The 11,535-nt window shown below is 34.8% G+C and overlaps 2 protein-coding genes across 2 annotated transcripts; one reads left to right on the top strand and one right to left on the bottom strand.

Moving 5' to 3' along the window:
• Positions 1–4,512: 4,512 nt before the first annotated feature.
• On the top strand, positions 4,513–5,243 carry LOC132284457 (uncharacterized). Its single transcript, XM_059786569.1, has one exon. It carries the CDS (start codon positions 4,549–4,551, stop codon positions 5,002–5,004), a length of 456 nt encoding a protein of 151 aa, XP_059642552.1. The 5' UTR covers positions 4,513–4,548; the 3' UTR covers positions 5,005–5,243.
• A 229-nt stretch (positions 5,244–5,472) lies between these two features.
• LOC132282105 (probable methyltransferase PMT27) lies at positions 5,473–9,929 on the bottom strand. The gene is given in 9 exon segments (XM_059783731.1): positions 5,473–5,805; positions 5,896–6,090; positions 6,222–6,494; positions 6,771–6,984; positions 6,987–7,130; positions 7,230–7,500; positions 8,336–8,485; positions 8,562–9,484; positions 9,572–9,929. Coding segments are annotated over 9 exon segments (2,745 nt in total). The 3' UTR covers positions 5,473–5,588.
• Positions 9,930–11,535: the final 1,606 nt, after the last annotated feature.

The raw sequence follows: 11,535 nt of genomic DNA, 5'->3' as shown, positions 1-11,535 counted from the left end.
CCTTTACTTTCAAATTTGTACATAAAACTTTCAGGATAATTTTAAAAAATCCATAAAACAACAAAACTCATCAAATTATCTCCAAACCCGTGACCAACTCGTTAAATGGGTTGTGAATGTCAAATTTGACATTGCTATTTAATATTAAATTAAAAGCTATAATTATTATTTTAAAATTATAAAAATAATATTGGAGACGAGGAATGGGTCATCGATCGTTAGTAAGATAACAAATCATCTAACATTAAGTAATATTATTATAAAGGGATATTTTTTTAATATTAAAATAATTATTTGGGTAAAGTGCAATAAACCCCCTCCAACTATGGTCCTATGAGCAAATAGCTCCCTTAAATTATTAAAGATGCATTTAACCCCCCTTAACTCAGGGGTTTGGTGGCAATTTACCCAATTCGGCCACGACAAATTTTTTGGCCGTTAAATTGTGTCCTTGAGTATCATATTTAAATTAAGTGACCATTCAACCCTTATCATACAAAAATATCATACTACTCTTATATTTTACATATTGTTACCCACTCAACCCAAAATCCCTAATTCCTTAATCAGTTAATGGATATCTCTATTCTCTTCACCCAATTTTCTCTTTTCTCTATCTCCTTGAAGACCAAAAGGCAGATCTTCATCTCTACACTAAACCGAGAGCGGCGTCTACACCATGAACAACCCACATCTTGCACTAAATCTGATCATCACCAATATTGGTTGTCAAAACTCAAATAACCAAGTATACTCACCTATAATTTATAGGTTTGTTTTCACCATCGAAGCATGGATGCCATCAATGGATTGGAGTGGGATGATTTGGTCATTGGTATGGTAGATGGTTATATTTAAGGCCAAGAGAGAACTTTTCAGAGACAGAGAGAAGAGTGCTGGTGGAGAGGCGATGGAGGTGGAGAGAGAGAGAAAGAGGGTGCATCACCTCCTTGCTAATCTCAAAATTTTAAACCTCTTCGAAAACCGATTGACCGGTGCAATTCCCTCCAACATCAGCAAATTGAGTTACACTATAGTCAACTTCTCCGACAAACAAATCTCCGGCGTAATTCCCACTTCTTTCGTCAACCTTATCCCTCATGTATATATACATGTATGGATAAATACAGAGACAGTCCCACACCCTTCGCAATATACAAAGAGAGATACAGGATTGAAAGGGAATCCTGTAAGTTCAGTGAGAGATCGAGCAAGATGGCTTGAAAGATGCCTGAAAAGGAGTTGGGTTTTTTTTTTTGGAAAGAAAAATAGGGTAATGTTTGTGTGGGTTTGTATCTACAGTAATAAAAATGGCAATATGGTCTTTAAGCTTCCAAGGGTTGTATGAGAGGCGTAATATAGACTTTTTCAATTTCCGGCGATAGGAGATGACCGAAAAAACCTTCTCTGTCCTAAGATTACATCAAGACCAAAGTCGAGGGGGGTTATTTGTAGTTGAGGGGGGTTAGTTGCACCTGGGATATAGTTGAAGGGGGTTTATTGCACTTTACCCTAATTATTATAGCTTTTAATAAAATAGTAAATTGTAAGGTCATTTGGGGAGAAAAAAAATAGCAAGGTCATTTAGGGGAAAAAAAATAGCAAGGTCAAATTTGACATTTCAGAATCCATTTAACGAGTCGGTCCCTAGTTTGGGAGTAACTTGATAAATTTTGTTAGTTCAAAGTTTTTTAAAATTTTACAGGAATTTTATTGACATTTTCAAAGTAAAGGGGAGTTTTATGAAGCTGTAGGCTTATTATAATATTTATTTTTTTCATTAATTATATTTTAAGTCCTATTTTATTTTATTGACATTTTGAAAGCAAAGCGGAGTTTTATGAAGTTGTAGGCTTATTATAATATTTATTTTTTTCATTAATTATATTTTAAGTCCTATTTTATTTTAAAGATTAACATGTCTTATCAGCTTTCAATTGAACATTTTTAAAACACTCAATTTTCCATTTAACTTTTACCAAATTATAAATAAATTTTGTAATTATATTTTCTATTCAAAAATTGATATGTAATTAATTTATTTGTTCAACTATCTAAACATGTTTAAAATTTTATTATTAATAACCTAATACTTTTGTTATTTATAAATTCAATTGGTAAATAATTAGTCCATTTTTTGTTTTTATCATTAATTTTTTGCCAAACCCTTCCTATAGTTTTTTTTTTTTTTTTTAAACTCTTTAGGCTTTGTTTGTTACAATGGAAAAGAAAAAAAAAATTATTACATTAGTTAGGAAAGAAAATAAAAGAAAAGAAATGAGGGGATAATGTTAATCATTTATAGTGTTTGGTTTATAAATGAATGAAAAGAAAAGAAATGATAACAATCATATTTGGGAAAAGAAAAAACTAATACTATTTAATGAATTTACTATCATATCCTTTTTTATAGGTTTTTTTTATTATTTTTTTATATAAAAATACCAAGAATAAGAGCAAAATTGGTATTTAAAAAGTTTTATTAAACTTTATACCCCTTTTCATTTATTTTCCTTCCATTTTTTGAAGGATAACAAATGTCACCATTCATTGCTAATTTGTATCCCTCCAAATTTATCCATTTCCTTTAATGATTCATACCAAACACAATATAGCTATCCTCTAGATTCTTTATTTTCTTTTCTTTTATTTTTCTTTCATTTCTCTCCAATCAAATTGTACCTTAGTATTTTCTCTGAGAAAAAGTAAAAAATTATTGTTTGCCCATATATTTTATTTGCCTTCTCAGTCTTCTCTCTCTCTTTCTTCCTAATCATTTAAAAAAAAACATTTTTTAATATTAATAAAAAATACTATATCAAAATTTCAATTTACAAATCAGAAATGATTTCATTCACGTCTAATTCTTTGGTTATTTCATCAAAAAATACTCTTATTGAATTTAAACACCGAATCGAACATCAACCAGTCATGAAAAAAAAAAAAAAAAACATTCAACGAGTTCAATTCCAATATGCTCACTGTCAAAAACTTTAATTACCACTCCATATTTTGAAGGGCAAAATGCAAGACACCTTCCTTAACTATTCAAAATTGGCAAACAACTCGCTTAGACTAATAATTAGACATAAAACCTCCCTTGATAGGTTTATTTGTGTATCTTGAATCAACTCTGTCACTATGATTATACAGTGTCACTGCTATTGTGAAAAAAAAAAGGGGCTAACTTTAATTAGTTGAACAAAGCTTCAAATTCTACTGTTAATTTTAGTACTAGAACAAACCCGTATCTAAAAAGCATTGAATTCCTCGCAAGGTGTGTATATATATATATGTGTGTGTGTGTGTTTTTCTATTAATTTATTCATCTTTAATGCTTTTGTTAATACTTAATTCCTGATTTGCATGAGACATTTACAATAAATTAAGAACTCGTATTTTTGCGGACTACTGGATCAATTATAGTACTAACTGAACAAGGTCTTTTGCTTATGTTTTTGTGTATCTTTTCCCCTCCCCTGTTGATAAGATATCTATCTGTCTAAATTTTGTTTATATATCCTTAATTTTTACTAATAGAATTGACATTTACATAAATAGAAAAAATTAAAAAGTTATGAAATATTTTTTAATTTTATTAACCAATTAATTAATTTCTCACCTCAACTCAAAGGTTCATGCACAGAATCCTTATCTCACCCAACTTGTCAATTAACCTATCCTCCTCGTGTATTACATAAATATGTATATGTATTATTATGAATTTATGATATATTTTATATATAATTTTTAATTAAGCTCCGGTCATCAAAGCTTGCCACCATTACTAAAAAAATAAAATAAATACAAAAAAAGGCTATAAGGGTATTTTTGGCATTAAAATTTGCTGGTGTCATGCTTTAAGAGAATTTTTTAGGGACAAAATGATTTCGACTGAATTTTGCAACAATATGTTTGTCAAGGAAGTTTTTTATGTCTAATATTAGTCTAGGGGAGTTATCTATCAATTTTGAATAGTCAAAGAAATTTTCTTGCATTTTGTTCAATTTTGAATAGCATAGTGTCTTTCAAAAAATTGTATATATTTTTAAAGGAAGCTGAACAATTTTTATTTTTATTTTTTTTAATTTCATGACCAAATACCCTCGCCCCTTGTACATGCTTTTGATTAACAATGCAGATTTATTTAAAATTCAATTTATGGTAACTTAAATATTGTATTTCAGAGTTTTGAATTGATACTAATTTTAAATTCGAGTTATGAATTGGGTATTTTTAAAAATAATATATTTAATTTTCATATATATATATTTTAAATAGAACTAATTTTTTTAAATATAAATTCAAAGCACTGACGTAGTGTCCACACACACAGTGTATGTGAAAATCAATTGGTTCAATCACTCAAAAGTTTTTTTTTTTTTTTTTTTTCCAACAACTTTACTAAATATGAAACAACAAAAGTAAAGAAAATGAAATTACCGAAAAATAAAAAGTAAAGAAAAAAGGCTCACCGTATATATAGCGCGGCTTATATAATCATATTCATACATAGATGGATAAATATATCTATACGGTGTAACGTGTATGGAAACGGTAGCGTATTGTCAACATCTTCTTGGCGTACAGTTGTACAGATGTTCGTCAACATTGGCCAATCGGTCTAATCATCATCGCCAACGACGACGAAAACTGAATGCCGCCTTAAGTGACTTTGGATTTGCCATGAGAGATCTGACTCTCAGACGAATCACCGCCAATAGAGTCATCATCAACCTTCGATCTCATCATCATCGTCATACCAACACTACAACGATGAGCAAATCAGGTGACGAGTCACTGGCGCCGAAGGTGGAGGCGGAGAAGAAGCAACCGGAAGAAGCACCGCCGCTTCCGCCGCCGCCGGAGAAGCCGTTGCCGGGGGATTGTTGCGGCAGCGGATGTGTTCGATGCGTCTGGGACATCTATTACGAAGAGCTCGAGGATTACAACAGTCTTTGTAAAAGCAATTCTGATTCCAAATCCAATTCCAAGCCTTCTTGAAATTTGACCTGTTACGGTGTAAGTTTGGATTACAGGTCTGTCTAATAATATTTATTATTACTGAATTTTATTGTTTTTGTGTATTGGTGATGATTTTTAGGTGGAATATTTGTTGTTCACCCTATAAATATAATTCTATTGTTTGGGGGAACTTGATTATTTTGTGTTTCTTAAACAGCTTTTGTAACATCAAAACCTTGATAATTGATTAATTCAATGTTGAAGAGGTTTCTAATTCATCTTGGTGTGTTGTTGTTGTTGTTGTTGTTGTGTATATATATATATATATATATATATATATATATATATTATGGTGGTAATTGAGAGCGTCATCATTCCCTATTGATGTAAGTTGATGTCCCTGGAATTGAATAGAAGCTCTGTGTTCATAGGCGTTGATCAAATTGGACAATTACAACACTTAAAAACACTGATGGTAGTATACCAATGTTTACAAGCAATAGACAACAACAATACATTTTCCTTGCTGGATTCAGCAAAAAGTATTACATTACAAAAGAAAACCATAATGCTATAGCAAGCGCTGTTGAAATGTGTCTGCCTAAAGAATGATAACTTTGTAATCAGGAAGAAACTGCGTATGAGTCTGGCCGCCAATCCGACTTTTGAGCGCTGAGTATCCCTTGTTGGTTCTTGGAGAAGGTCAAATGAACCTCCCAATGCATAGACTTCAACAAGTTCTCGACTTCCCCAATTGTGCTAGACTCATCTCGGACAATTAATTTACCACCAGGCCTGACTATTCTATCAATCTCTGCCATTACAGGAACAATTTTACACCTGCCAAAGCCATATCACGTACTCTTGATCATCATGTGTGATTCAAAATTGAGAAAATGGAAAATATTACAACAATCCAATAAACACTACCTATTTTTCAGCTTTGAGAAAAGTTGATCGGCATGCAGGAGATCATAGGATCGGGGATATGTGCTGAAGGATTCGCACCAGTCGTGATAAATCCCAAAAAGACCACGCTCATAGATTATGGGCAGTGTATCTGGTGAATCTATGTTCACCACATTCAAGACCCACACATTAAGGTCCCTCATAGCTGCAGCAAACCTGTAAGCATCATTCATGAATCAATTATACATACATATATATATATATATATATATATATATATATATATAAATAAATGTCAAGTAGGAGTAGTTGGGGACATTAATTGTAATGCTGATGTGTGTTTTTACCCTCCATATACAGCTCTCATGTCCATAACATTTCTCACGTTAGCCCAACTGATACCCAATCCGCTGAGATACGATTTGCTCACTACCCGTTTCCAATGTTCATAGTCTGCTGCGAAATCTTCAGGAGCTGATTTCCCGTAAATTCCCATCTGGGATCTGTTTAACCAGTATGGAGGTGTCTGTAGCCTCCGAGGCCAATCCTCTGGCCACTGAGACCCTCTCTCAATTTTATTCACTGGGATACGGTGCATGCAGGATTGCAGAGGAACATACCTGAAATTGTAACCCCCGATCGTACTGTATTTAGTCCCATATTAGAAAACTTTTAAAGATACTTATATCACATGAAGCGTTTCAAGACTGTAGTCTAATGCATTAGGTTTATCTCTAATCTTTCTCTTCCAACATCATGCTTAGGCAGGATATAGACTCAGTAATGTACTTTTTACTGAACAGATGCTTACTGTTAGTAGTTAGTACATTGCGAATATGGTCACCTATGCAATGATGTATTAATGATGTGTAGACTAGTAAATAAAAACAACCTACCAGGCAGCATTTGGATCATCCCTATTTCTGCACATTGGAGGACGTTGGTATCTTCTTTGGTCATAACATTCATTTGAGACTGGTTTTCGGTAGATGGCAGCACCGACTTTATTTAGTTTGTCCTTGCTGATGGTCACAAGCTCCCAACAGATGGCTCTGGTTAGCCTTGACATATCTGGAAAGCGGAAGACATGCCAATTTTTGTTAAATATGGGATGTGTTTAATGGAACAACATTCTGGGATCCTACCTATCCAGATCTCCAGATCCTCTCCAACCCTATTGTACACAGGAGTGGCTGACCAGACGAAGTAACCTCCAGGTCGCAGAACACGGTTCAGTTCCAAAAGAAGAGAACCACCTTCACAGGAGTTCCAATTTTCTTAGCAATAATGATCAAGGCAGAAAACAGAGACAGTCAAATTGAATTAAGATAGCGAAATATAAGAGCAGGCAGAACCTTCTATATGCCAGGGAACTCTACAACGTGCACAGTGCACAAGATCAAACACCCTGCTTGGAAATGGCAGCCTCTGGGAGCCCATCACGGCAGATATTGCAGGTATACCCCTTTCCAGAGCAAACTGAACTTGAGCCTCGTGCTCATCTTTTGGTGCAAAAGACATTGTAAGAACATCTCTGTTGAAAAGATAACCCCCAAAGCTGGCAACCCCACATCCAACATCCAATACGACCCGAGTATGCTTCCCCCATGCAATATCAGGTACTGACTGCAGCCGATAACATAAAGTTTTGTTCTTTATTTTCATTGAGTCATAAATGAACTGCAACTCCTAATTGGAAATTGTCTTATGAAAAAATGATCAAGTCACAGCAAGCAACCGAACTTGTTTCCAATTCTGGGCTTTTCCTGTTCTGCTGCACACTTGCTGAAGCACCTATTCTTTTGCAAGCTAGCTAAATTACGATGTATCTTATTATGATTTTAGCCTTATTGACACGGACATTATTAGTATTTGTCAATCAAAAGCATCTTGTAACCATCTTGAAGAGGCAAATGATATTATAGTATTCTGACCTATTTAAACCCAAGTGATATGAATGAAACAACCTGGTCATCCTGTTCCTCCCTCCCCTTCTCCCTCTCTCTCTCTCTATATATACATATATATATATATATATATATATATATATATATTTTTATATTTATTTATATCTGTAAATTGTGATTACATACATTTATGTACATATTTAGGTTCCCAAATGTGATTATTAAATTGAAACAAGTTTTTGAATGTTAGTTGAGTAAAAGTGCTTCTTCCAAGTATCACTTTTGCATTTATGATCTAGGTCTGCTCTATATTTATGCATGGGAATAATATGATTTGATGAAATACAGTACTGTTAGTTCTTTCTTCCTCTTCTTAGCTCGTATACATAAATGAATAGAGTTCAATCCATTACTTAAATCTTCAAAAATGCAATAATTGAATTTATTGAAATCGTAACTTGTAATTGCATGTCCATCATGCGTTTAATTAATAATCCAGTTTAGCATAATATACATTTAGTACCAAATCAGCGTGGTCTTCCTGGAAAACTTACCTTTTGAATAAAATCAATGTAGTGCAGCGCACCATGTATAAATTGTGTCCCACCGCCGGGGAAGGTCAGGAACTCCCCCATCACCTTCACCCAATTCTGGTGCCCCTTCACCTCCACCAGCTTTGTGTGAGGTACATTACGGTACCATATCTGCCAAACCCACAATAAAAGAAGTTACAGTTGTAAATACCCATGATTGTTCTAATGGTGTTGCTTACAATCATACCTTATCTCTGCTTTCAGGCCACTCGATTGGTCTCTTGTATCCCGTTGGAACTGGGACTAAGCAAATTGGGCCCTCCTCAGGACAATGCCGCTCACGGTGCTCATAGTGCCTTGTAGTATGCAAGTGCCTCAATGCTTTCTCGTTGTCCAAACAAGGTATATAGTCTGGACCTGCGCTTACATTACATAGCTGCCAAGTATAGCCATATATGCTCCCATCTTGATCCTCACTCTTCCCCCTTTCCTTCTGATTATGCGATTGGTCCGCCTGAGTTGACCAGGACTTCTTTGACTCTTTGGACTCTTTTGGTATCCCTGAGCTCGCCCCTTCCAGAACTGACTCATTTGTGTTCAATTTCAATTGCTTATCTTCTGCTTGTTGAACTGACTCATTTCTGTTCAATTTTAATGGCTTATCTTCTACCTGTTGAACTGACTCATTTGTGTTCAATTTCAATGGCTTATCTTCTACTTGTTTGGTTAAGGAGGACTTGTTTTCCTTCTCTTTGTCTTTTGGTTGAGTTTTCTGCTTCTCAACTTGGGGTTTTGTTGCTTCCACAGGTTCCTCATCATGTTGTACTTGATCATCACTTATTGCCTCTTTAACATCTTTTTGTGATTGTTCTTTTTGTTGTTCCTTCGGTTGGTGGTGTTGATCTTTGTCTGATATCTGATGCTGGGTGTCTTGTGAATTTCCAGGTTTGTCAACTTTTGTGCGATTCTTTGGAGCTTCTTTTCCTTCAGTGGAGTTTTTATTGCTTGATGTGTTTTGGTTCTTTGTCATTGTTCCTACAATTTGCTGGGTCTGAACAGTCATAGAACTTTCCTCAGAAACCTGAGTCTCTTGTGCTTTTTGCTTCTCTAGCTCTTTTGCAGATTCATTCCCTTGTAAACCATGTGGGTTCTCTGGAACAACTGTACCAGCTTCTTTGATTACATTCCCTTCAACATTCTTATTCTCAATACTATTTTCCTGCTTATCATTATTCAGGTCGTTGTCGACTGCATTACTTGTAATTTCTATGTTTCTGGAGTCCTTTTGATCTTTTTGAGACTTCTTCTCCTGGTTGGCGGGCTCATCGGATTTGATAGCGTCGACAGGGAGCTGACCTGGATTGTCTTCATAAACAATAGTGTCTATTTTATTGGCGGGCTTGGTGTTATCAGGATCTGTAGTGGAAGAAGAGTCGGTGGCTGCATTGGTGGTGGTAGTGTCGGTGCGGGTTGTGGTTTCTGGGGGAACTACTGAGTTGGAAGTTAGCATCCACACACCCAGAACACATAATGCTATGAATATCACTGTTGTTACTGTTGATGCATAAGAAGTGCCAGAAGATCTCCTGTTGTTACGCACCTTCCCTAAAACCATACTGGTCTCTGTGCGTGTGTGTGATGAGAGAGAGAGAGAGAGAGAGAGAGGTAAAAAGATGATGAAGTTGAAATGGTTTGGAGATGAGAGCAGTATTGATTGAGAGGTCTCAGTTTGTTGTGGAAGATGGAAAGCTAGAGAAAGAAGTATACTGAGGGTGTTAAAATGATGATAATATAATTGAATGCAGAATTTACCAAGGAGAGGTTTCAGTTCGGCTTGTGGAGGAAGATGAAAGGTAAAGATCTAGAGAGAGAGAAGGGGGAGAGGGAGAGACAAATTCCAAGATGGAATGTTTTCAAGATCCAGAAGAGTAGGAGAAGGGAATTTGTTGGATTTACATCCAGAAATAATTGTAAAACACATTCAGAATTGCACGTCTATACATCACTACATGCGTGTGAACCATGTATTGTGTGTGTATATATGAGAGGTGCATGCATTATGTAAGTTCCAACTTCCCCCACACACATACACACACACATATACGTATATATATATATATATCTCTTTTTCTAACTTTGACCCTTGTCCGTATAAACATATTGATGAAATAATATTGAAGTTGTTGACATATTACATTATTGCGTGTTACTAGCAGATTTTTAAAACTTGAAAATGCAATCTCGAATGAGCACAAGGAAAATGTTATCTAGCCCAATTTAAGCTAGATTTAATATAAAGAAATTATTATTTTACAATATATTTTAAAGCAAAATCAATTCGTGAAAAGGAATCAATCCAAATTGTTCTTATAGTGTTCGATTTAAGGGAGCATGTCTAGCAAATTGCAAGCTCTGCAGCCCAAGCCAACGACTTGGGCTTGCAAAGGGGCCCAAATTTAGGTACTATTATTTTTGAATCTGATCCAAAATAGAAAACAGGTCATCACGCTTGGTCTGCTGGCTACCAACCTTTGCATACCACATGGATGGCTTGGTCGATTATACACATATACTGATATATATATAATTATATATATATAATATCAAACTTTGTTCTGCTGTTTTCTTCCTCCATCTCATTGTTCACTTGATTGTGAGTTTGGAAATTTTCAAGTTGAAGTGTTATAATTTCGTTTTAGATCAACTCCGGTGTTTGGTTAAAAAAAAGGGTTTTGTGTTTTTAATGAAAATACTATATAGTACCTAAAAAACTGCACACACAGAGGCTTTAAACTGTGGCACTGTGACCATACATTTGGAAAATGATTAAAGAGGTTGGGGTAAAAGTGTGATGTGACCATATAACTATGTTGGACGGTGCATCATTCTTTATCGTGCATTAGGACCAGTGTAATATTGACTGGTATTGATCCCTGTGCTTGTCCAATCCACTCCAGCTCACCTCAAAAATTCATGGGAGTTCCAAAATCACACATCTCACCATGTAACCAAACACACTCAATCATCTTCTGTAACGGGCAATCTGTTATAGTATCATTTAGGCTCAGTTTGGTGCAATGAAAATGGGGGAAAAGAAAAGAAAAGAAAATAAAGGAAATGAAAGAAAATAAAAAGTTATGTTTGGTATAAAATGTTAGATGGAAAAGGGAGGGGTGTGGAAGGAAAGACTAAAGTATAAATAATAACTTTTGTTATTCTCC

Source organism: Cornus florida, unplaced genomic scaffold, assembly GCF_030987335.1.
Source record: "Cornus florida cultivar Cherokee Brave unplaced genomic scaffold, ASM3098733v1 CherokeeBrave_3.0.0_Hap2_Chr11, whole genome shotgun sequence".
NCBI lineage: Eukaryota > Viridiplantae > Streptophyta > Magnoliopsida > Cornales > Cornaceae > Cornus > Cornus florida.
The sequence above is the reverse complement of the archived record's forward strand: the minus strand, read 5'-3'. Positions and strand labels throughout refer to the sequence as shown.

Excerpts from the sequence above, each read along its gene's own strand:
- LOC132284457 (XM_059786569.1), top strand. The coding sequence starts at position 4,549 with ATGGAAACGGTAGCGTATTGTCAACATCTTCTTGGCGTACAGTTGTAC.